The sequence below is a fragment of the Populus nigra genome, chromosome 12, assembly GCF_951802175.1.
Source record: "Populus nigra chromosome 12, ddPopNigr1.1, whole genome shotgun sequence".
In the NCBI taxonomy this organism is placed as follows: domain Eukaryota; kingdom Viridiplantae; phylum Streptophyta; class Magnoliopsida; order Malpighiales; family Salicaceae; genus Populus; species Populus nigra.
This window is the reverse complement of record NC_084863.1, coordinates 8,269,349-8,296,751: the sequence shown is the minus strand read 5'-3', so window position 1 is coordinate 8,296,751 and position 27,403 is coordinate 8,269,349. Positions and strand designations below refer to the sequence as shown.

The window sequence follows — 27,403 nt, the reverse complement described above, 5'->3', positions numbered from 1 at the left end:
GACCTTCAACCATTCCGACTTGAATATCTTGAGCTACAAAAGTCCATTTGATGAAAACTCTATTTTTTTTTTGGATTCTTTACTCGAAGACCTATCACCATACCAAATGTTAGTAGAGCAAGGACCTTATATCTGACAAATATGATTTTTATAAGATGACACATGAATTATGCCAATAAACAAGTTTTGTGAAGAAACAAGTCCAAAGTACTTCTCAAAGCATCCAAACCGTCGTGCAAGTATTTATTTCGGAAATTTAGCTCCTCTAAGTCAAAGTCAATGCTTGAAGATTTTATACAAGGCTATTTCTCTTTTTTTAGAAAAATAATTATTGAAATACTTAAATGTAAATTGTCTACTTAGAAAATGATTATTTTATAGAAAAGGGATGAGGGTCTCCTAAGATATAAAAAGAAAGAGAGAAAGGAAAGGAGAGGAGTCAACCAAGAGAGAAAAAACACCCCTTTCCTCCACAAACCCGAAATCATGCATTCTTCCTTCTTTTGGATTAGTTGTTCAATAGACATGCAAAGCTAAACTCTTTTTCTTGGTTACATGGACACGAAAACCTTCCGATTTCAAGAACTGTGAGATTTATTTTACCTTTTTTTTTAGTTTATATTATGAATATGTTTGTTCTCCTATGCTTATTTTTTCTATGCTTGTTTATTTTAATTGCTAGAGCGGACTCTAAGTTATTATTGTAGACAATCTATTGCTAAGTTTGATATCAAAACCGAAATTGTGGTATATGAACTTGAACTTGTAAAGCAACTGAATTTAATAGTTGTGGCAGATCTACATTATTAACCTTAGAGAGTATTCGAACAAATCAAACATAGACTGCGGACAATCATGTTGTCAAGATTAATCAATTTATCTAGTTCTTAAGGTTGTCATTCAATAAAATTACTAGTGTGGACACTATGATTGTTGATTGTTAGGGTTATATGACGGATCTGTTAATTAACTAATGTTAAAAAAGGATAAATATTCAGAATATAAAATAGATGCATCATTTTAGTGATCAGTTCTGATTTTTGTAGGTGGATGTCTGCTTGAAATCAAAGTTTGTTCTCTTGATAATTTTCTGATTTTATTTAATTTTGCTTGATAATTTTTTGTTTTCTTTTGTTTTAGCCTAGATAACATCCAAACCCTCTCAAATTGCATATCATATAGCATAAAAATCTGACTTGAATCTTCCTCGTGGGATCAACCTCGTGCTTGCTCTATACTATCTTGTATCTTGTTTATTTAAGCTAGGATAATTAATTTGTGTGACTGCGACATCGCAATAAACACCAAGTTTAATCATGCCAAAGACCCATTAGAGGTACCAAGTGAACCAATTACAAGAGCTAGAGCAAATAAGCTTGAAGAGGTATTGAATGGGCTTGTTCAGAACATATAGAGCACGATGGACCTAGAAGAGCTTGAGACGCCTAGGGGAGCATGAAAGACAACCTCTAACTCATCTAATTCAAGTCCAAGAAGAGCCCAATTTGTGTGGATCAAAGGGTTGCTAGATCTGATTTCCTAAGTAAGGAAGGATTAATTAATGATTCTCCTAGTCTAGAAAGAAAACTAAATTAACAGGTATTAAAGAGATATATTTTCTTCATTATGTGTCAATGCAAGAAAAGGAAATCAAGTACAACAAGGCAAGAAGACTTCAGAATTAATTCCACATTCAAATTAGATTTCCTAGTTTATTTGGGACTTCTTAAAAGTGGTAAATTTAATTTTAACATATCTAGGATATTAATTTTTAATTTTTTTTATTATTGTCTTCTTAGTTTTTAGTTTATTATTACTTATTTGGGTCAATTTTAAGTGGACCTCATATAAGTTCATATAAAAAGGGTCCATTATGGTTTATTTCAGTCTAGAGTCAATATAAATAAAGTCATAAGCAGACGTGTGGGGGGGGGGGGCCTATGAATTTTTCAGATTAATAAACATTATGGTGCAACTTTGTTGTGTAAGTGGTGAGGTGTTCTCCCTTCCTCTCTAAATAACTAAAACAACTTTTCAAAAAACAACTAACTTCATAGTGTCATCCTTATACTTTTTGTTCGTGAATTAATATTCATTGGGTGAGGGTAGTTTTGGTGTCTAAATACATGTGTCACACTCCTATCAAACCTAATTTACTTAGCTTTTCCGAGAATTTGATGTCTTTACATGTGGGTTACGTGACCACGTGATTCATACCACAATCCGTCATGCATATATGTTCAATAAGCATGTACCCAACTCCAGAAATTTTCTTCATTTCCTCCCTTTTTGGTCAAGATTGATGCGTGGTTGCCTCGTAAAAACTGAATTCTAGGCAATTGTTCCGAGTAGGAGGGTGATCATTTGTCTTTCTCACCAAGCAGGGCATACAAGATGCCATGCATGGTACATTTGTCCAAAGTTTGCAGGATAGTTTGCTTGCAAAATGCAGTAACCAGGTCCCTAATTCATGGGATAATATTGCTTTTGCTAGACATATTATCCATCGTCTGTCCGATTTGTTAGAAAGATCTCAAACGAAGGCGCGATCGATGCGTATAACTTGTCTTGGCCCACAATCGTTTTACTCAAAAAGGAATTGATACAGTGGTATAGATCATGATATAATCCATTTGGAAATAAACACAACACCAATTGGGGAATTGTACCTGTGTCTTGAAAGGAAATGAACCCCAACCGATTCCAGGATGGTTGCATATTTTCAAACCTTCAAACTGGTAAGGGGAATCCTTTAAATTTCCTTTTACTTTATTATTCCTATTTCCTTTCCATGACAGCCATATCCAATATGGTGCGTAGCTGATCTTAACAAGATAGCAATCAGAAATTGGCAGAAGAAACTTCACTTTTCGGACCCAGCTGGGTCTCTCCTTCAGGACCACTAGTTGATTCATCCACTTCAAACATTGTCTTCTCCAGTTTTGGCATTATGGGAGGTCTTGTTCGTCGTGTGACTGTCATCTTCAACCCTTCTGTTGTGTGAATTGTTGCTCCTGTTGTCATTCCAACCTGTAGAAAGATTATTTCTTCAGATATATCCAAAATACTGCATCTTGTTTTTCCTTTTTCCAATCTTTTAATATTCTGGTTGGATTTGAACTCAAGTGTAATTATATGATGTTCTACAGACTGCTGAGTACATTTAGATGACAAATCGTTTTAAGTGCTCCATGAAGCAAACCTCAAAGTTTTAAACCTATATGAGCAATCTGAATTAGATTTGCAACCTATTTTTTGTTTCAATAAGATCCACAATGCAGCAATGGATCTCATTTAGATATTTCCATTAGTTTCAGTTAACATAACAATTGAGTAATCAAGCAAAACTCATACGACTTCTCTTTTCCTATACAAAAAAATAAAAAATAACCCATGAATTTCCTAGAACACTGACAGTGATAGAACATATATATAAAAAAGCATGAAGGGTATAGTTCCGTTTTGTTAACTGAAACTGACAGATCGACCTAATTGAGAATATTGACACATTGGGGATTCAAATGAAATTAAAAAAATAGGTTGGAGACCCAACAAAGAATACTTATATTGGTTTGGGAACTTTTGGTAAGTTTGCCCTAAAATTAATTAGTCACGCTTTTTTTAACGTGGAAACTTACCTGTAAAGCTACTCTTGACATGTTTTTAGCGACATTAGACTCAAGTGATCAAAGGCATATAAGTGTTGGGGGCTATATTTTGATTGGAAAAATATTAGCAAGATATACTACCAAACACAGTTTTTGCTAGCCGCATGTTTTTTTAATCAAGATATATAGGAAGACAAACTAGCCTCTAGGTCCTAACCTAAGGGACAATGGTTCTGTTACAGCTGGGGAAGTATTGTACAACTATTATAGTCATTATAGTGCAGTTTAAGGGTAGTCGGCAGGTGCATGGACACGTGTAATGCATGTGGGAAGGAGTATATAAGGGTGGAGAGGATTACATAAAGGGCACGAAAGAAATAACAGAATCATTTAACTCTTAATTCTCTGTTTCTCTCTTCTCCTCCCCTGCTTCTTACCTTCTGCTTCATTTTGTTAAGCCAAGCTTAACAGGTTCAGATTCAGAGGATGTGATCGAATTCTTTATGATTTTTGTAACCTTTTTTTATTTGAGTTTTTTAAATTAAGAAAAGCTCATGGTAATTTTTTGGCGCACTAATTCACTAACCTTTAAGATAATTAGTTTAATATTTGGATTGTTGATATTTCTGCAAGTTTGCATGAAAATATCTACTAGGAGAATGATCTTGGGAACAATTATACTTCACTATAGACATATCAGAGAATGAGTTAAAAATTTAAAGACAAGTTGAATTAATTTCCCCAACTTTTATACTCATCAAAGAATACCATATTATTAAGTTTATGTTTGAACTAGTTATAAATTATTCTCTAATTTATTGAAATGAATAAATTAGTTCTTTCTATGATGAAAAATAATTTGACAGTCCTCCTACCAGCATTTACCTAACAGATTTGTTACTTTTTACATAAATACCTAGACTCTTTTCATGTCTAGATAGCCTTCATGTTCTCTCCTCATTTCTCTCACTCCATACTCCATCGTCACCACCATATCAAAGAAGTGCAAGTAGAGAAACCACAACAAAACCCAGATCTTGTAATAGGATTTAACTCAACTGTTAGAAATCTGTACAGTTCCACTGAAATTTACATATACAAGGAAGAATTAATGTTTCCATCTCAACATGTATAGCAAATTGCTTTTCTCACACAAATTCACTTAATTCTATCCCTACCGATGGTGATTGTTGTGCTAGTAATGGAAGAGAGAAGAGGGGAGGGAGAGACAGAGGTGAAGATGAAGAAGTGAATAAAGGTTGGCAATGGTTGCTATTGTACTGGCTAAGGCAAAAAGAAGAGGTGAGTCCGAGGTAAAAAGATGAGGTTGACAATGGACACTGATAAGTTTTGGGCAGAATCATTGGCATGTGAAATCTGAAATCTAATTTTGTTGTCTATGTGTTCAGGGACCTTTATTGTGGTTTTTTATTTTCCTTTTTCTTTTTGGTTTTCCATTTTTTGTAGGAAAAGATGACTGGATTTTGAAATCTAAAGGAGCTCAAAAGGCATAAGCTTGGATTTTCTTAATTATAATAATAATTTTTTAAAATTCTTTTCCTTTTTCTTTTCAATTTATATATTTATTAATCGAAAAATAAAAGAGAAATAGGTGATAGGAAATAAATAATTAGAAGAAAGGGCATTTTTTGAAAAAACTACTAAATCAATGACATCACATCACCATATTTATCAAGGAAGAATAACGAGATACTAAGTAATTAATCGATACAAAAGCACAAGTGTTGAATTATATTTCATAAAAGAGGGACTAATTAATTAAACTATAGGAACTAATTTATAGGTAAGACTTTATACTAAATGTTTAACTATAGTCAATTCAAGCAACAAAATTATATGACGTACCGGTGGTGCTCCAAGTGCCACTTGAAAGTTAAATCTCCGAACAAGCATGGAAACGGCCACTACAGCCTATAAATCAGTGTAATGAACAATTAACTTTTGCAAATCACAAACGATTGAATGAGAAACATCACAGGTTCCAGTAAAGGATAATATGACAGTAAATCATGTTATATTGAATCCATCATCTGGAAACACATTACCTCAAAAGAAGCAAACATGTCACCTACGCATTTCCGTGGTCCTCCACCGAAGGGCAAATAGCTGGAACAATGTCTAATGGTGTCATTGACTTGCATAAGGATGGGGATTAGATATTATGTCGTCGTGACTAAAATAGCAACGTGAAAATAGCTGCTTTCACTGGAAAAAAAAAAGCATAATAGTTTCTTGGAGAATAACTAAAGTCCAAGTCCATAATGCAAACTAAATTAGGACACTTTTGAGGTTAGGTATGCCTCTTGCTTCTTAGATGACGATGCCTTTTGAGAAAGCCTATGGTCACTGGGTTGGATTTGCTTTAACTTGCGAGGACTCCGTAACAAATATACCTAGTAGGTTTGGGGGAGGTATTAAGCTTCAGGCAGCCGTTAAATACTTGTGGCAAAACAGCAGACCTCAAGTACCATATCGAAGAATTAGACATGTTGTGGAACACAGCATAACTTGATTAAAAATATGCACTAATAATGATCTTGCTGGTCTTGGAAAGCATGCGAAATGACCAGTGACCATGTATTTCCCAGAAAACCTACAAGAAGACTTTGGCCTGGCTGGTTCCGAAGAACACAACCAACTTCAACCACCCTCTAGTACCACGACCACAAGGACAATTCCATTTATCACCAGAACTACCGTCTAGTTCCACAGCCACATGAACAATTCCATTTCTCACCAGAACACCACATCATTTTCAACAAACACGTACCAGAAAACAACAACACATAAACACCCAAAGGACACCTCAAATACAAACCTAACAACCCCAACAAGGCCTGCCTACTCCAAACTATACCACAAACACCAACCAGCCTAGAAAACCCAAACTGCTTTACAACCAAAGCAGAGCCACCAAACATATTGACTTTGATTTTAAAAAATAGGAAATTAGCTCAATTAGTTCTTAATATTTATGTCTAGTCTTCAGCTTTCCCCTACAAGTGTAATTGCTTCCAATTTATCCATAAATATATGGTCATCCTCCTATCTACTTTATCTCATATATTTTCATCCAAATTGGCAAAAATAACCTTATATGAAAAAACCAAATCTAACCTAATTTATTAAAAAAAAAAAACCATGAAAAAATGAAGGGATTTGAATGCAATATGAAAATTTGCTTTGTTTTTTCAAATATATTTATTTTTAATAAATTGGAGGTTTTGAGTTTTTTAAGTAAAGGTATTTCTATTGGTTTGCACAAAAATATCCACATGAAGGATAAAATGGCCAAGAATAAATCTCATTGTTGTGATGAAAAAGTGTCCCTAGACCACAAATATATGAGCAAGCATTCATATAGAAGATGCCACTATAGAAGAGGTAAAATAAGGTAAATATTGTTATGACATAGAGGTGTATGAGGATGAAGTCAATCATGTTTCTGTTAACACCGTTAAGGGTTTCTCTAGCTTTCAAACCCTTAGGGTAACGGGCAGGGTTAACACCAAGGTCTTGCATATAAATATGGTCAAAAGGCTACACTTCCATCTAACACCTGTAGAAGCCCTTGTGGAAATGTTTTTATAGTGCAACTCAAAAATTATGTCATGATTTTGGGGGTTTAGTGCTATCTATTTTTGGAGATGTAGTGTCCAACAACAAAGACCCGGAGTGTCCTTGTAGATGGGATGGAAAAGAAACTAGTTTTACAAGGCTCTACTGATGCTAGTCTACAATTTATAGAGATCAAGTATATGCATAAACTCCTATTAAATACTTTTGAAATGACTAGAGCACAACAATGTAGCAAAAAAATGATGGACAAGAAGGTTGTCTCCTATCTCAAATCAAAGAACAAGATTCTAGCTTATCTAAAATATTTGTTGAGTATCAAGCAGCTTTTGCAGAGCTTACTAGGTTGCCTCCTGCAAGGATACATGATCATGGAATCCCACTAATGGAAGAAGAACCAATGAGTTTTACACCTTTTTATTGTTTACAAAAAGATGTGCTAGAAAAGGTTGTAACTTAATCAATACAATTTTGCATAATAAAACCCAACAACAGACTATATTTTCCCAATGGTTTTGATTAGGATTAAAGACAACACATATAGACTCTACGTTAATTACAAGGCACTCAACCAACTATAAATACAAGGCTTTATGTTTTCAAATAATTTATTTTAATTTCTTAAAAAAAATCTCTTAAATTTTAGTGATGTGTAATTTCAATTCAAACAACATAACAATAGATTACTACAAAGTTAGATGATTTTTGTCTTAGTAAAGCATAATTTTTCATAATCAAATAGTTTAATATGTCCAATCTCACAAAACAACACAATATATGACACAAACAAAAATAACACGAAAAAACAAGAAGAAAAAAAACACAGAATTATGCTAAAAATGGAATCACATAGAAATCCTAAATTGAAATTTTATTACTTAATATTTTCTATTCAAATAATCTAACTCTCTAGATCGTTTAAAACTCCTTAAATATATCTAAAAATTAATCTAAACAAACTAAAATACCTGAAAATAAATAATAAGTAATAAAACTCTTAAACAAAGCTTGAAAAATAATAAAAGAGTTCTAAATTAAATATAAAAAAATCCTCAACCAGTTATAAAAGTATAGCAAATCTTGAACATTAACTTATGGGCATTATCGAAAGGTCTTCCAGATTTTCAATTACTGTGATATTTTACCCTTATACATTACAATGTTTCTAGAATTTCCTAGTAAAATTTCAGCTCGATCCAATGATCAAATTAAAAATTATGTTTAATAACATAAAACTCCATGTAAGGGAAAAAATCTTCTACATCGGTGTCCTTGTGGTGGAAAAAACTTCTCATTGAGTTCAAATTGTTCATGCCTCAATCTCATGGATGTCCAATCAAGACTTTTCATCCCTTTTTCTTTCTTCTCTTCAAGTATATAATAATTTGACATCAACTTCAAACTCTTCATCTTAAAATTTGTATAAAAGACAACAATTTACATATTATTTATCTTCCATTGACTTCTAGAGTAATGAATTGCAAACCTTGAACTTATTTCATCAATACGTGTAGTGTTTCATATAACCTATGAACACATCTACATTTATGATAACAATAACCTTGTAATCAAATGATCAACATAGTCAAAATCAATAATTTTTTTAGCACCTTTTATATTTTCCTTGCACTTAACCTCTATCTCATCAACAAGAACATCATCAATGATATCATTAGCATTATTGTCATTTGTTATGATATAGTCATCAGTATAATCATTATAAATTGGTGGAGAATATCAATTCGCGTCTATCTTACCATAAAAAAAATCATCAAAATCTCCACGATACTCATCTCGATCAAGAACTTACTTTCTCTATTCATGCTTTTGAAACGGGTTATCAAAACAAGTAATGGATCCATGATCCCCCAAGCTCCTCACCTCCACCAACCGACAAGTTAATTTTGCAATTTGTCTTTACATGTTTTCTATCACTAGTTCTTAAACATCTCTTTTTAATTTTGTTATTTCTCTTTATGTCTTCTATCAGCAACTCCTAACGTTTCTCTTATGAAAGAGGACCTCTTCATCTCCTTTTACCTTAACACATTCTGCTTTATGACTTCTTTCAACTATTATTATTTAAAAACATACAACAAACAAAATACCTTGGGATTTTAGCACATAGTAAGCAATAACTTGGGATAGTTGGGCTTTGATACTAACTAGCGTAGATGAAAACAGCACAAGAAAGACAACAAGCACAAGAACACAAAATTGTGCTAAAAAATGGATCATATAGAAACATTAGTTTGAAATTTTATTACTGAATATTTTTTGTCCAGGTAATCTACCTTTATAAGAAGTTTACAACTCCTTAAGTAAATCTAAAAATTAACCTAAACAAGCTAGGAAGCCTAGAAAAAAAAAAGCAATAAAAATCCTAAACAAAACTTGAAAGATAATAAAAAAGTTTTAAACCAAATAAAAAACAAAAATCTTAAGCCAACTAGGAAAATATAGCAAATGTCGAACATTAACTTGCGGGCATTACTGGAAGGCCTTTTTTATTTTCAATACTGTGAAAAGTTTTAGCTCAATCCAATAATTAAATAAAAAATTATATTCAGTAACAAAACTATGCATTAAAAAAAATTCCTGCATCAACATAATAAGCACAACACAACATGCATGGGCCAAACAAGCCCTTAGTCTTTGATGGCGAGTTTCCTAAAGCCCAAAACTTGGGAGCATATGGGTGGCCCATTGTTTTAAATTAGGTGACCTTTTTCATATAACAATTCAACCTATTTTCTTTTGGCAAGAATGGCCCAACACTTTAATTCATGGCTTAACTCTATCTTTCTTGTAATAATTAAAAAATATTTCTACTTCTTTGAAAAATCACTAGTCTTGAAACTTTCCTTCAAAATGAAATCAAAATATTATGATTTAAGCATGCAACAACCTAAAATATTGTGCCAATTAAACTTACTCTCCTAATCCACGAATTGATCCAAGTTTATCCTACTCAAATCCAATATCACAATATAAATGTTCCATGTTTCTGGTAACTATATTTGGACAGCTTTGATGAATGCCATTAAACTCCTTAACCTAGGCCTTCTAAGCAAAATGTGGACATAATCCATAAAAATCCTATCACGCTAAAAAATTTGCTAATACTATCAAGCTTAGTTGTTTTTCTAAAAACATCACTTCATGGAAAATTAAGGAATCATTTTTAGAATTAAGGAATCATGTTTATTGAATTCAAATTTTCCAGATTATAAAAAAAAAGATTTGCTTGGCTTACATTTAAAATAACTGGAAAAGGATTGATTTACCCACAAACTATGTTTGTCCCAATTGAGTCCCCATCCATTGATTGTCCAAATGGAGCTCCTTTTCTAAGGATTGGTTCAATTAACTTCCTATTGTTACCTAGACTTGAAAAGTCTATTGATTTTCATGAGATTCACATGTGCGTTTAGTTTTAGTTAGGCCTTGGCACAAAACAGATGCTTCATAAAACATTTGGGGCTAAATATTCATGACAAGTAATTATTGCTACTATAACTCAACCACATGATGCATGTGAATGAACGAATATAAGAAGAGATTTTCATCCCTTCGTGTGTTAAAAGGCTCAAGCAAACATGGTTTGATTTTTAGCTCCACGATGATTCAAAGGAGCCTCAAGTTCATGCCAAAAATAGGCTAAAGTAAAAGGCACATACGAAGTCATGTTCAAAATTAATGCATTCATTAATAATTCATGATAAAGGTTAATTGAGTAAAATCTCAATAAATGGGGTACTTGGTGGAGAGAATAGATAGCTTTGGGAGTCAATTAGGATATATATAATAGTTTGAGAGCAAATTTTTCCCTTCTCGTAAAATAATTAAAGAAATGAAAATTAAGAATTAGTTGAACTAAATTAGAGAATAAAAAACATGTTTTTCCAAGAAAACAATTTACACTTTCATCTAATAAACATGTTTCTATGACTTTCTTTTTCTTGGAAAAAAATTCTAGCTTTCTCACAAATAAACAAAATTTAGCTTTTTCACCTCCTCTTGAGAACGAAGCTTCTTGGTACCAGCAGCATCTATTGCTGTTATACAAAGCTTCATGCAAAATTGGACACTGGTCCAGAATGTGCCTTTTCTTTGTCATTCTTCTTGACCAATCTAGACATCATTACCTGATGCAATATCAATCTCTCTCCAACCGTAAGAGCTAATTCAATCTTCTTGCCATCCTTACTACGTGAGCTATACAATTCAAATTCACCATCCTCAAAATTACTGCTTCTGCCTCAACCATGTTTGTTCTTCCATCTTGCCTTTTTTTTAGACGTTCACGAGACCAATGGTCACCATACAACAAGAAACAGCTATCCAGAATATAAAGCCCTTTGTTTATTTGGAGGTCACTCTTTTAACAATCCAAATCAATTTTTGTGGCCTTTGCAAAGCTGTTTGGATAAGATCCATGCTGTTTTGGATTCATAAAGAGCATTCGATGCTTGAACAGCAATAAAACCCATGTTCATCAAAAGTCTTCTTTACAAATGCTCTTTTAGCTTTTCCTGCTAAATTGATAACCCCCTCCACAGTCCAAACCCTATATGCCAATAAATGACCCCAAATTATTTTTTTTTCCCCAACAAGAATTGAGATGTAACAACTTTTTCAGGTTATGTCAAACCATTCTGCAAATACAACTCATCAAAATCTCTCATACACACCTCCAATAAATGACCTTTTGTCACATATTTTGGTAACGTCTATAACAAATTCTACTTGTAAGCAACAGATAAGAACATTTCCTTCAATTAGTTTGCTATGTTCGCACCATCAAATTCCTGACGACAACCACATTTCCTCTAACCTGTCCCACCAGCCATCAAAAACACCACTGTAACAAGATATATGCAGTCAAAGAAATTATCCATCATAGCCAATTTAAAAGATGATTCAGACCTTTTTAACTAGCAAAGCCAGCAACATCCATCTTAATCCCTGATCTCAAAATCATGATTTACTTATGATGATAACACCCTAGGATTAACATTTCAACATCGTCTCAATGCAACCCTAGTGGTTGTAGTTTGCTTTTGAAATCATCATGAAAAGGATCGACATCATCATTCACAGCATGCAAACTATCTTTCCATGCCTCTGGGTCCAAGCCTTCATTCATGTTTCCTTTTGGACAAAACTTTGCTCATGTAGTCGATTTTTTCCCAGCACACAACCATCAATAGGTTGCTCTCAACACAACATCTACTATGTCAGGTAAGCCACTTATGTTGACAATCCAATATAAGATCATCCCTTTATCTCATGTTTAAACTCCCTAGTCTTGCCACAATCAATACATATTCCCGAGCCTAGAAGACATGCTTTGATCCAAAAACTTGGTGCAGCCAACACAAAGGACAAACCAATAGCACTAAAAGATTTTTTAGATCTAAACTTAACACTTAAATAAGTAAATAAAAAGTAGTAAAAGCATACAATATTTTACATAAGTCAATAAAAACTAACACTTGAATAACCTTAATATCAAACTCACCAAAATTTCCAATTTCCTTTCATGTACTCTTTTATATTAAAACACAAGAAAAAGGATTACCAACTAAAATCTCAAGGGAAACAAACTAAGTTTCCATAAAAAAAAAAAAGATGCATAAAAAATACTCCCTAAATCGTCTCCAAACCATTTTTCTTCCCCTACACAAATAAATCTTATGCCTACTAGGTTCAATAGTTCCACCACAACCTATGAAAGAGACGGTGGCAGTTGTTCTAGTTGTCATCAATTTCAGGGTCAATACCAACCATTAAAGCCTAAAATACTTGCATGCACCCAAGATAATTATCACTAGTCAACATGTATGGTTGACTAGTTTCTAAGGTTTCACTATGAAATTATCTGCAAGAATAGAAAGGATCACCTAGTGGGCTACTGCACCTTGCAGATCACCTGGTGACCTAGCTTACTAACTCTTGTCAAAGAATCATCTCAATTCAATAGCTTAAACTGTTAGGTAAGGTCCCAAGATATGATTTATATTATTTTCTAATACACTCTCTTAAGTGAAAGCCTTTTGGCTTGAAACTTGCACAAGCACACACTATCTTGTGATATTAATTAAGGTCTCAAGATATGATTTATATTATTTTCTAACATACTCTCTCAAGTGAAAGCCTTTTGGGCTTGAAACTTGCACAAACAAATGCTATCTTGTGATATTAATTAATTTTAATTAGAAGAGAAAATGGGGTAGTGAGATTCAAGTTTATGATCATTTGGTCAACTAGGCTTTGATATTATGTCAAATAATCATCTCAACTCAATAACTTAAGTTGTTAGGAGAAGTCTCAAGATATAATTTATATTACTTATCCCCTCAATACATGTGGACTTAATAGGATAGGTTTAGAGCATCTTAGGAAGCAGATGCTACTATATAGACTCTTATCCCAAGAACTGGAAGCCAATCCAGATTCATATCCTACTTATTTATGGCATCATAGTATTGAGCATAAGGGGCTAGTTGGTAGCAAGTCAAGGGCTAGTTGGTAGTGGGGCAGGTTACTATGATTCAACAAAACATTATCGAGTTATTACACAGGAATGTTGCAGGGGACTACTAGGAGATAACAATTACTCAAGGTCAATGAGTTAGTCTTTTGGAAGAAACAATAGAAACACATCATGTGGTTTGTTAGAGCAACCTATAAACCTAACAAGTCAATCCGTTGCAAACCCTTTGCAGTCTCTACTAGTCACTAAGGCTTTACTCTCTGACACCATCATGGATCTTATTAAAAGTTTGTCAAAGTCTAATGTAAGAGGTGAGCTTTGTGCTTGATGGTAGATTGACTAAATGTGCCCATTTCATTAGTGTCTCGACCTTATCTGCACCAACAGTACCTAAATGCTTCATAGCAATCCCTTTATAGGATGCCAACCACAATCATCTTTGAGAAGGATCCTAATCCTTTTGGAAGGAACTTTGTTCTTCGAGAAGAGTGGAACTAGAGTCTCAACAGCATACCGTCCATAGAGTAACAGACAAGCAAACATTTTCAATAAATATTTGGAGACCTAATTGAGTTGTATGACTAGAGAGGCACCTACTGAATAGAACAAGTGGCTTTACTTGCTGATTTGTGATACAATACTAACTACCATATTGTAAATAAGGTTTCACTGTGAGATTTTATATGCTCAACCTCATCGATCACAAACCCTATTTTGCTTGAGACTTTCCAGTTGAAGTATTTGACTTTTATTTGAATTAAAAAAGGAGAACATGATCAAATTATGTGGAGAATAATTAAAGGAACAACAGGGATGGTGCATATAGCTAACAAAGAAGGATTAAAAGGACCTTACAAGTTGGTGATCGATTTCATTTAAGACTAAAACCTTATAGACATGGTATAAAGGTCTTTGCATCGTTTCACAAGTTTAAGCAAAGAACTATGATCCATTAAAAAATTACAAGGAGATACCAATTATTCACTTATGTTCTTCAACCTGAATTCCAAATGGGAGAACTGCTACAATCTCTATTACTCTATACACAATTGTGACTAAAATGAACTGAAATGAAGAAAAAAGATGAAGATGGTTGATGGCAAGAAAAATGAAAAAAAAAATTGGAAGTTCATTTCGATTAAGTGTCATGATCACACTATCATGGCCAACAAAAATATTAATTGTTCATTATTTGGTTTACAAGGAGATCTTAACTCGAGTCTTGTAGGATATGAAGATGCAACATGCTTACTGAATTACAGCTCATTAGCAAGACTATGAGTTTTTTATGACAATTGTACTATGAGTTAGAAAAGACTAAAAATATAAAACTATAATAATACAAAATCATGTGATTTAGATGATAATTTGACACGACAGTGTGTATAGTATCTGACCATTTAAAATATATTATGCAATGATTATTGAGAAAGCCATCAAGTCACAATGTTGCAATAAAATTGTTCAATGAGTTAACAACCTAAATATTAGTGAGCATAACCACATAATAGTCGCAAAAGAATTACCAATCTAACAACTTAATTGGCGGATCAAAATCACCATACATATCTGTCTCTGTATGATAGAGGGGTACAATTATAGCTTTTTTTTTATTTATAAGAGCTGGTACCAAATCAATTTGGTACAAGGACATATGGTGATTTTAATCCTTTTTGCTCAGAAACTTAGTCCTGAAAAGATTAATCACACTATGCACTTCCCTCTTTGTAGTGTGTTCAACTAACTCAATTTGTTGATATTCTTCATATGCAAATTTATCCTCTCCAAATTGCATTAGAGCTGGGTTTTCTTTTTCTTTTCTCCCTTGCAATCAAGTTCCTAATTTGTTGTATGCAAACTATTTACTAGAGAGCTATGCATCATTTACATGATTTTGTTAGAAGCAATCAAACTTATTAGAATAAATAAAATTGAAATTTGCCACCTTTTCATTCTATTTGTAGACATGATGTAATAAAGTCACAGATGAAGTAAAAAATGGGTGAAATCCACTTAATTCATGCAATATAAGATAACATTGGGCAACATACCAGAAATTTTGGTTTGTTTCATTTGGATTGAGCCCGTCTAAAGGCCATCTATCAGGAATGAATTTATCTGCATCATCCCAAAGATTTGGACTGCGGTGGAGGTTCCAGATCGAAATAAATATATCCTCACCCCTGTCCACCAACAAGACAATAACATTAACTTTTGCATCCATCAATATTGTTGTTTGTTACTAAACCTTAGCATTTTAATCAATGATTATGAGGCAAATCCAGAAAATCATTGCGCAAGAATTCCATAGAAGAATGACAGTATAAATGAGATTGAGTAAAATTAATCAAACATCATCTTCCTTAATAAACTTCTTAGGGAATATAATTACTAGCAAAAGTCTAATTTTGAAGCATCATAATAACATTTGTAATAATAAGAATAATGAAATGTGGATTGGGAATTTGGGAACAATGACTAAACCTGTTGATGAGATAGCAAACAGTTAGTACCTATATAGGTTTGCAATGAACATTGATGGCAGTGAGAGAACTTTAGTGATATAGTTAATGGGAATACATTAAATGTGTTACTAGATCCATGTGTTCTAAAATAGAAGGACAATGCCTTATTGAAACCACTACTCCATAACTTGTTAAAAACCTCTCCTATTTAGATCATAAATCAAAATATATTTGTAACTTGTTCGAGAGACTTTTGGTCTAATGACATAACAAAAGTTGGCAAAAGCAAACTGGACATTCAGATTACTTTCTTTCGAAATGGCTATGATTTCAATTAAGAGAAAGAAAAGGTTTGTTTACGACTTCCATGTAATTCATATTAGGAGATATTTTGTCTAGCTAGTGACAGTCTGGCCGTCTAGAAAGGACAGATAACAAAGTCATACACTATCTAAATCTAAACCATGTGTTGGCATGACACAATACCTATGCTACTATAGGATGAGAGATAGAGAAGTCTTTAGTTTTAGGCTATATTTGTCTGCAAAGTAATTTCTTTAAATTTATTTTTTAAAAGTAATTTTTAAGGAAAGTGAATTTTTGAAAAATGAATTATTTTTTTATATTTGGTAGTGTTATGAAAAATAATTTATAAAATATTTTTCAGTATTTGGCTATGTTATGAAAAATAAGTTAGATAATAACTTATTAATGTTTTAATTTTTTTAATTTTATTAAAAAAATATGGGCCAAATCTGACAGATAAAAAAGTTCAAGGGGATAAAATTGAAAAAAAATTATAATTTCATAAATTATTTCAAATAAAATACATAGCAATAAAAAAAATAGGACCAAATATGATAGATAAAAAATTTCAATTAAGAAAAAAATAAGAGAAAAACAAATAGCAATCAAAAGAATAATGATCAAAGTTGGTATAAAATCAAATTCTAAGATACAAAATTGAAAACAAAATTAAAACAAAATATATAGCAATCAAAAGATTGAAGACCAAATTTGATATAATTAACAAATAACAAGATATTTTTGAATTTTTTTGCATCTTCTTGAAAGTGTTTTCCGGCAAAAAAAAAAAACATTTTCCCGTAAACCAATTCAAATTTTCATTTGATTGGAAAGTGTTTCTATTAACCAACTTTCCTAATGATAAACAAATATAAGAAAGTTTGGAAAATAATTTTCAAATAAACAGGAACTTAGTTTAAATTGAATTCTAGGTGACAAGTGTCATGGCATTTCTAAGTTTCCACCACATTAGATGGAAATGGATGGCTAGATGCCCTGGCATCAAGGAGAAGAAAAAAAAAGTGGTATTAATTCAACACTCATTGTTATAGTTGTCTTAGCTGAATTAAACATTAAAAGAGACCTGAATATCATAACCAAACTCCTTATGTGGAATAATTTAATTTGGAGGCAGATTATAAAGGGTATAATTTGTTGTGAAAAAACTTAGAATGATTGAAGGGGCTAAAGAAACGATGAGCAACATGTTAATAAAATTGCAAGATGAAGAATACAAAAGCAATAAGGCCCAGTTAGCAGATGGACAGATGATAGCGAATCCTATCACATAGATAATGAAACTGATACTCATTCCTTGCAAAGGAAAAGCAGATCCTTCTATATGAGAAAGCCATGTGCAAGAAGATTTTTTTTATCAAAAAATAAAATATTGTGGATTTGAAGTTTTAACATCGATAATCCATTGGGAACATGATTGAATTCCAAAATTTAAGTAATTAGCTGGCCGCCAAGACTATTGGAAACATGGTATATTATAAGCACAATTATCTCTTAAGCTCTTAACAATTAAGCTTCATTATTCCAATAAAAACCCCAGTTGTTAATACTTTGGTTTTATTTGGAGGTCTCAAGTCCAAAGCCTAGAAGGAGTGGATCGGGTAAGGATATAGGGATGAGGAAGTGCTACTGCCCCTTATGTAGCCCAAAGCTTATTAGGCCTCCTAACGAATGAAGGTAAAAATAATGCACGAATGGCAAGTGTTCGAGCAATGTTGAAGTTTGTATTTCTAGTGAAGAAACATTAAAGATTAAATAAAAATGGTATAACAATCAATAGTTAAGCCTCAACTCAAACAAAGTAAAACATGGAAGTGTATTTGTACCTCCTATGGATCCTATCTTTGCTATCTCTATGATAAAGTGTTATCAATTTATGGAAGCAATATCATGAGGATATGATGAGTTCATAACGTACAAAGATCATAGCCGAAATAGTTGTAGCACTCCACCAATGGAATGGCTTTGTAGTAGCTCAAAAACTCATATGCATGAACTCTTAAAAGAGAGCACTAAGTGGATTAATTAAACCCCAAGAGACCAACATCCATAACAAAATTTATCATCCTTAAATATAACAAAATGACTGTTTAATTCATTTTTCAGGAGTTAAAAATTTGAAATGGTGAGTTGCTAACCTAACAAGTTTCCATCTCAAGAAAAAACATTATCACAAAACAAAATGACCCCCAAGTGTGGAGGCAAATTGCTAACCCAATCATGGTATCAATTGGTTTTACCATTTTTTATAAGCACTTCAATTGTTATATTTGCAAATCTAAGAATATACACTAATTTACATTTATTTTGATAATACAACAGGGATTCAATATCTAAAATGACATAGGAGTGTTCTTTAATGGTTCTATTGATGTTGGGTTATTTGAGTTTATGTTGGCAATGAAAATGGATGAAGTTTTTGAAGTTGTTTACTACCATCCCATAAACCAAATTTGCATGTCTTCATTGCAAGGACAAATAAGTCTACAATATGTGGTTTTCAAGTTTAGAATATGATCTTTTCAAATTGTACAATCATGCATGCATTGGAGTTTTCTACACTAAGTTACGTATGTTTTAGTTTTTAAGCTTTAAATATGTCAGTTTGTGTTTCTTAGAAGTCAAGAAAGTGTGTTAGTTAACATTTGTCTAGTTTTCTATCAAGGTCATTTATTTTGATCTTAATTATGTTATTTTGGGTTTTCTCTAGACTTGGAGGTTTGTTATTTTATATCTGTTTTAATTTTTAAAAGCTTTCTAAGTATCCTTGTTTCTTATAAGTCAAGAACGTGTGCTTGTTAAAATTGAACTTGTCAATGTTTTTAACATCATCCATAAACATATTTAATTAATTCAGAATATAATAAAGTTGATTAAGATGAGAGAATTGATTTGTTCTTTCATAATAATTTAAAGAACATCTATGACATGAAAAGTAATGTAACTTATGTTAAAGGATTCCAATTCAACGCTTGCATAAAAGATCATGAAAATGTTATAATTGGACTTCCATGAGATCAGGAAAAGAACTATTTGAACTTGAGGATGAGTTTTTTTCAACCGGGGGAACATGGCACATGAATCTTCTAATGTCCTATTGATATGGGGTTACTTGATTTTGTATTGGCAATGCAAATGGGTGAAGTTTTCAACGCATGGAAAAAATAAGTTTACAATATGTGGTTTTCAAGTCCAGAATGTGATCTTTTCATATTGGAGTTTTCTACAGGAAGTCATGTTTGTTTTATTTTTTAAGTTTTTTAAGTGTTTGTTTATGTTTTTTAGAAGTAAAAAATGTGTGTTAGTTAATATTTGTCTAGTATTTTTTTTGTCAAAGTTATTTATTTTAGTTTTAATTATGTTAATTTGGGTTTTCCCTATACTTGAAGGGTTATTCCAAGTATACATTTACGATCCAGACCATATATAGGAATCTTTGGCAAATATTTCAATTGAAGGCCTTTGACTTGGTCTATTGACAAACTATCAAGTTTTGTATCTCTTTTATGAGAAATGAACTTATACCTTAACTCTATATATCTAAAGTGGTGATGTGTTCTATATATTTAGAGTAGTGAATCTATCCTCTTATGTTTTGTATTTTAGAGTGTTTAGCGAAAAAATTTCTTTGTATGTTAACTATTATGTTTCCATATTCATAATATCTCGGTATCATAAAAGTATAACTGAAAATTTTGAATGTCAACTTTGAGTATGGATCATTAATTAATTGCATCCAATTCTATATGACATTGATCATAAGCTGAATTTGTATTTTTTTTCTTCCTTTCTTTTTGCTTTTTTAGTTGTTTTCTTCCAATTCCATGTAACGAGAAACTAGATGTAGAAGAATTTGTTTTGCAATAGCATTCTTTTTTAATTTGAATTTGTTTTAACCATTTTTTTTTCACAAGCTTATTTCGCATAAACTACCTTATTTGAAAAACAAGTATAAAAATGTCTTGTTCAAAGAAAAAAAGATTTTATATGTAACCACGCAGCAAGTCAATTAGAATTCCTTCCAGAACTCCTTCCAAAGTCTTCCACGAAATTAGAAGGAAAAGTTCTTAAAAAAATACATGGTTTAATGACCTTTTTTAACCCTAAACTATTAAGGTTGTGGCATATTAAGGAGTATACAGATTTGATTAGTTTTGTATTTGATTAGTTTTGTCCTCGAACTATAATGTTATTTTACCTCCATTTAATTTGATCTTTGATAGTAACCAAGAACCCCTTTTTAAAAATTCATATTTTGACATTTTTAATTGAATTTTTTTATAGATATTAATAAAGAAAATTAATTCATTTTCACAAATAATTTCAAAAAAATTTGAAGTCAAAATTTTATTTTTATTTTTATCATCGGAGCAAGACAAGTTCAATAAATTATGAAAAATATAAACTAAACAAGAATTATCTCAAAGCACTAAGAAGGTTATGTGAATTTACAAGATAATATTAGTGCGATTCTTAAAATGTATGCATAAATGTTCCTCAAAATTAATCTATATTAAGTTTGCCGACAAAATTTGGGACCATCCCAAATTTTTTTTCTACTTTTTTCAATTTTTTCAATATTTAATATTTAAGAAAAATATAAAAAAATGCTTCTTGATCTCACAAAGTCTTTAAAATGTGAAAATTTCCATTTTTTTAGTATATTCAATTTTCATTAGCATGTGAAGATTTTCAACTTCAAATACCAAAACTTAAATTATTTTTTTTAAAAAAAAGGATTTTTATAAATGATAAAAGTTAAATCAATCAAAGAGACAATATTAGACCAAAACATAATAGTTGAATAATAAAATTAACCAAATTATAATACAGACCTCAATGTGCCAAAACCCTAATAGTTTAGGGCAAAAGAAGCCATTGAACAAGGAGTAAATTATTATTTGATTCGTGTGTGGCTAAGTTTACAAATTAGTAAAATAATTACTTAAGTCTCTTTAATTTAAAAAACTAAATATTGAGTCCATGTGTTTAATATTCGATTGTAACTTAATAATTTTGTTGGTTTTCATGATAATTTTTTTTTTCTATAATGTCTTTCATCTGGTATTAAATTTTACAATCTCACCGACTATAAACAAAATTAAAGGCATTTAAAAATGATAATTTAAAAAATTTAAAAAGAATTAATATTTAATTTTGATCAAGGACTAACTAATGCTTTTCAAAACCAAAGAGACTAAATTATAATTTACTTTTTAAAAAAATAACTTACAGTAGAAAACCATGTGTGGGCATGGAGAAAAAGAACATAGATACACTTTTCTCTTGGAAACTATCTGGTTTGGCTTTGGACACTCTTTTCTCTTGGAAATTCTCTAGTTCGGTTGCTTTCCTTATAGTGATTTCACGATAACAGGTGTAACAATATAGAAAGTTATTGGAGATTGTGGAGAGCAATTGAAAGTGATTCAACGAGAAGGTCCTGGGAATTTGAACACGGCTTCATGAAGGTTTGAATTTATGTTTATTGTTTGATTAACATGAAGTACTTCAATACAATACAGATTAGAGAACAAAATTTAGACTAACAATGGAAAACAAAAATCTAGACTAAAAAATGAAGGAAAAGCTCAATAAAATCTGTTTCATATCCTTGAGTAAAAAAAAACCCTCCACAATTTACTTTCTATAATTAAAATCCCTCTTGGATATACACCATGTGTTTTCTTAGTAGAAAATCTTTACTCCATCTTCACAATAATTTGATTTGAATCCAAAAATACTGACAACAATGCTTTTGAAACTCTTGATACTAGCTAATTTTGGGATTTATAAGGCATATTAGCATTTATGTTTTCGGATTAGATACCACAATCTACTCTCTCAGTTGTGCCTGAATTTCAATGAAACATGTCATACTCTAGATGATAAAGTGACAGAAAAATGCATATCCAATAACCAGAAAAATGCATATCCAATAACCAGAAAAATTCAGAGTTGACTGTGAATTAATGGAATTACCTTTCTATGGGGTACTTTCCGAGCATGTCACCCTCAAGAGAGCGACGAATTAAGACTGGTGGTTGTGGATAGAGCCTCAATGACTGCAAAAAGATTGGGAAATAAGACTTCAAGCCATAATGTGATACGAAAGATTCACTAGAAAATAAATATGAAAAGAACAATGTTAGTCTTTTTACTTCATTAATTACTCGAGTTGTGTACTTTAGTTTCTTCATGTCTTCTATGGTTGGAAATCGATCCCCTAGAACACAATCAACCTAAATATTACAAAGAGAAATAGTTAAGATAAAAATCATAGGACTGGAAGATTCAAAGCACGGTGCATGAAACTCTATGATACCTCATTTTGGAGCTTGGACATAACTATTGGCTCCTGCAACCATAAGAAAGAATACAATTACGATAATAACCTCCAATCATCATATATTTTGAGCCTGTGTGAATGCTTACCGGTGTATGCATCTCATCCTAGTTTGATGAGTTAATTTTTTTGCACAATGTTTAAAATAATATATTTTCCAAAAAAAGAAAAATTGTTGAAAAACTAGAAGGCTTCAAGATGGTAATGAAGATATTGGCAATGTATTAATTCTTTTGCTCAATGTATCATTTTTTTTCCTAAAAAAATGCTTTGTTATATTTGCAATGTGCAAAAAAAACTTTAGAATCATGAACAACAACCACCACCAAGCTTCACTGGAAACTTACAATCATGAACATAACATCGAAAATTTGGTAAAAAATTCAAAGAAATTATAAACTTAAGAAATGAAAATGCAATAAAGAAAATGAGCAACATAATGAAATCACATTTGTATGTTCATGAAACAGGTGTCGAGAGAGGCAATCGAAGAAAGAAGAGTGTATATATAAAAGAGCATTAAAGTGCATGCTCAGTTCCTACATCACTGAACCTTGACTTTGCATTACCTTTGATAAAAGATAAAAGGTCCATGTTAAAACTGCAGCAGATGTTTCATGGCCAGCTATAAGCATTGTCATCAAGTCATCACGGAGTTGCTTGCTAGAAACCTGTAAATGGCAGTAAGAAAATTTGCATTTATTTGAGCTATCAGCAAACACTTGATTAGCAAATTACATACATCATCTCCTGATGCCAGCAGGAAGTGGAGAATACTGGGGTCTTGTTCATTCATGTATTCCTCATGGAACTGTGGATCTTCTTCATCAACCATCCTCTGCAGATGCACACATAAGCATATGAAGTAGAGATAAAACAGCACAAGGACTAATCAACTTTAGGATGTGAATCAAGTTTGTGCTACAACATTACTAATAAACTGCATGCTAACATTAGCCAAGATAGGTGAATCCAATTGTTGAGTCAGGAATTCCAATTCAAAGCTTGATCCAGGTACGTCTTCAAGAAAGATGTTAACCCTTCCAGATATGTCAAAGTAGGCATGAATTTAGTACTATCAAGGCATATTTACAGTTTCCAGGAACGAGGAACCAACAATGCAATATCATTGTCACATACAGATCCATTAGCACGTTCATAGAAATCATGTTTACATATCCACATGACAGATTCAAGTGAAGTGAGACAGGCAGTAATCACAAAACAAGCAGTCAATAACTAACTTCTGGACTGATTATTCCCAATGGCAATAGCCTCCAATTGTTAATATACTAACAAGTGCTGACTGAACAGCCTTTGCTTTTATTTTTCCCTGTTTATATTCCTCCAAAATAAGTATCTTTGCACCATCAGAAATAAAATTAGATCAAGCAAAAGAGATTCTTAACTGCTATCATATCCATGGATATGTTGCATCACAGTTACATTCATATAATAATACACACCTACTTGTATACTAAAGCACAAAGCTGCTCAAATAATTGTCATCTTTACCTTGCAAATAGCAATCAGATCATCAAGTGTATCATTGATCAGTTTGAGTGCTGCAGCAACTTTCTTTTGCTTAGGTGAAATGTCTTTCCAAATTGGGATCTCCCATATTGGAATTGGTGCAACACTTCGATCCTCTGCTTCTCTCAAAACTGTGTAAACAGCCTGCAAAAGTCGAAATAGAGGAAACTAAATGTGTTAAGCAGTAACGTGCAGCAACTTCATGGAATGAAATGCACATCACTGAAAAATAAACAATAATGAGGTTTGAGAAAATAAAGATAAAATAGAAAGCAAAAAAAGTACCTCAACTATTCCAGTATCATTTGTTAGTGAATCAAAGTCATAATTAAATACTGCCCTGCCAATGATATCCAGTGTTAAACGGGAGAAGAGGGACTCCATCTCTACATCTTCCCCATAAAAAGCAGCTGCATCTAGCTTTTTGCAAAGCCTATCTGTTGCTTCTCCAAATAAGCTAATCATGGCTGCTACATACTACAAATGAAAGGATATGAAATCATGACCAAAGGAACTAATTTAAGACTGTCGAGAAAGAACTTTTGAGGTTCATCCAAGGTGAACCAGCTCAATGGATCAAATAGTTTCTACATCTACATTTTGTCAGAGATCTTGCTAGTCATATGCCTCATGAATAAAAGTATGGTGCCAACGGAATTTTTTGGTTTTTTGAACTCTTTTTTTTCCATTAAACTCTTCACTAAATAAAGCATAAGCATCGTGTGAACAGCTTAATATTGGCATTCTATGACAATAAATAGAGAAACTTTATACATTCAGAGTCTTATCGTGTGAATATAGACCAATAATATCAAAGCACCAACGAGTCAATCTTGAACCTGTAAAGTAATTAGAATACCTTCTGATGCAATGAGGGCACTATAGCACGTCTTCGGACACGCCATAGCTCCCCATCTGCTGGGATGAGTCCTTTTCCCATGACAAATTCTAGAATTTCTGCTAAGATACCCTGCATAGCAAGTAAAATGAATGTCAGTGAAAATGCTCGCACATCAACTTTTAAAAGAAGGAAGGAAAAGGTAAATGAATAGATGGAAAACAATTTACTTTAGAATAAGCCTTTGAATTGTCCCTCAGTATATGTTTGGCAATGGAAGGATCGGAAACAATCAAAAAGGACTGCAAACAAAAAAATGATGGACCAAAACCCATGAATAATTTGATATACATGCCCTCTAAGTAATCAGCTACAACTGATTTCAGAAATCTGATTTGAACAAGAAGAAAGAAACCTTGGGTCCAAAAGTCAGCCTAAAAATACCACCATATGTGAGGTAAAGCTCATACAAGGGTATGAAGAAGGGCTCACTCCTGATGGCGCTTATTTTCCCTTTCGCCTCTGGAATCTTCGGATAATCTTTGTCCATGTCAACAGCCCATTTGAATAGAAAGTCCAGAATCTCATTTGAAATTCCCAATTTTGACAAGCCATTCCTCAATACAGATGGAAAACTAGTTGGAATGAGAAATAAAAGAGGAACAAATCGTAGTCACTATCAAAAATTAACCCGCTAGCACATTAAAAGCATAATAAAATAAAATACCCAGATTGCTGCACTGTGAACTCTCCAGAAGCAATCCTGGCAGACAATTCAGCCCGTCGTTTCTGCTCAAGAATCTTCTCTACTTTCTTCACGCCATTGTCCACAGACTCCGGCTCTCTCCCATTTGAAGAAGAAGCACAAGCTAGAATGCTACTAAATTTACATTTCCCTCCTAAACAAAAACAAAATTAGTGAAAAAGTTTTACGTATAAACATAGAAAAAGATTAGATGGTAATTTTGTATATCAAGGTGTCAGCAGTCAGTAGTGAAGTTAAAGAAGAGAAGAATTAATAGTCAATTATATATTAGTGACTACCATTTTGTATGGCAGGAAACGAAGATGAGGTGATGATGGGTGGGATTTGAAGCTTATGAACACAGATGGATGGTGATGATGGGACGTTAAGGAGAGAGATATTGGCAGCCATTTACTTGTCCTCTGTATGTGACAGACACAGAGTTCCAATGACACTGCTCATACGAACATCATCGGATGGTGCGAGTGTTTGTATGTTTTATCAACGCTGCCCAGACAAGAGAGCACAAGACAACATCTGTAAATCATTCCTTTCTTATCATTATATGGCTGGCGCTCCTCGATTTCTAACCGCTACAAAACAAACTATTCCACTTGGAATCTTTCTACCAAATATACCTAAGCTAGGCTTCGCTTTAAGTACAGTGGTTTAGTAGACAGGTGTTTGCTATCCATGTATTTTTACATTAGATTAGACAGTTGACCGCGTGCTGCCCGCTGAAAACTTTTCAGTGTCGTAAACTTACGCTACATTTGGCATTTCGGTTTTCTTGAGGGGGGGGGGGGGGGGGGGCAAAAAAAAATATATATATATATATATATATGTATATATGTATATGTATATATGTATATATGTATATATGTATATGTATATATATTTAGATTATTTTAAGATATTAATATCAAAAATAAATTTTAAAAATAAAAAAATATTATTTTAATATATTTTTAAATAAAAAATAATTATTATTATTTTTTCTAAAACGCACTTAATCAAACTTACTTCAACAATAAAATCCATTAAACTGCGTTAAGTTTCAAAATAAATCAAGTAGAGCTTGAACCAAGAAAAGAGATAAAGAAGAGCTAATATGGTCCAATTAATATGAAGGGTGCACCCGTGCATCAATATATATATATATATATATATATATATATATATATATATATATATATATATATTATGATTAATTTTTAAAAAAAAATCAATATTTACTAATAATTCTAAAAAATAATCAATTTTAAAAATTGTCAAGATTCCTTTACAAGATTGAAGATTTTCAAATATTTTCAAAGAATTTTCAAGATTTGATGCATTTCATATGAGCATTTTAATCTTTGATATTTATCACCATTTGATTTTATCTTACTTTTCTTTCAAAATTAACATGGGAGTGACCAATCGCCAACAAGCCATGTTTTTCTTTT

The 27,403-nt window shown here is 32.2% G+C and overlaps 1 protein-coding gene across 2 annotated transcripts; it reads right to left on the bottom strand.

Annotated features, from left to right (window-relative positions):
* Window positions 1-2,553: 2,553 nt before the first annotated feature.
* Window positions 2,554-26,561, bottom strand: LOC133668915 (protein LUTEIN DEFICIENT 5, chloroplastic). Of its 2 annotated transcripts, XM_062088919.1 has the most exons (16): window positions 26,255-26,558; window positions 25,938-26,109; window positions 25,626-25,845; window positions 25,441-25,512; window positions 25,232-25,342; window positions 24,658-24,849; window positions 24,355-24,516; window positions 23,582-23,677; window positions 23,409-23,510; window positions 22,819-22,851; window positions 22,655-22,735; window positions 22,476-22,558; window positions 15,756-15,887; window positions 5,675-5,735; window positions 5,475-5,540; window positions 2,554-3,030 (listed from the first exon to the last, which is right to left on the bottom strand). In XM_062088919.1, the coding sequence occupies exons 1-16, from the start codon at window positions 26,364-26,366 to the stop codon at window positions 2,842-2,844; spliced, it is 1,884 nt and encodes a 627-aa protein (XP_061944903.1). In that variant the 5' UTR covers window positions 26,367-26,558; the 3' UTR covers window positions 2,554-2,841. The 2 variants fall into 2 exon arrangements, with proteins under 2 accessions (XP_061944903.1, XP_061944905.1); XM_062088921.1 differs by lacking the exons at window positions 5,475-5,540; window positions 5,675-5,735 and having other exon boundaries at window positions 2,941-3,030; window positions 26,255-26,561.
* Between the last annotated feature and the right edge of the window lie 842 nt (window positions 26,562-27,403).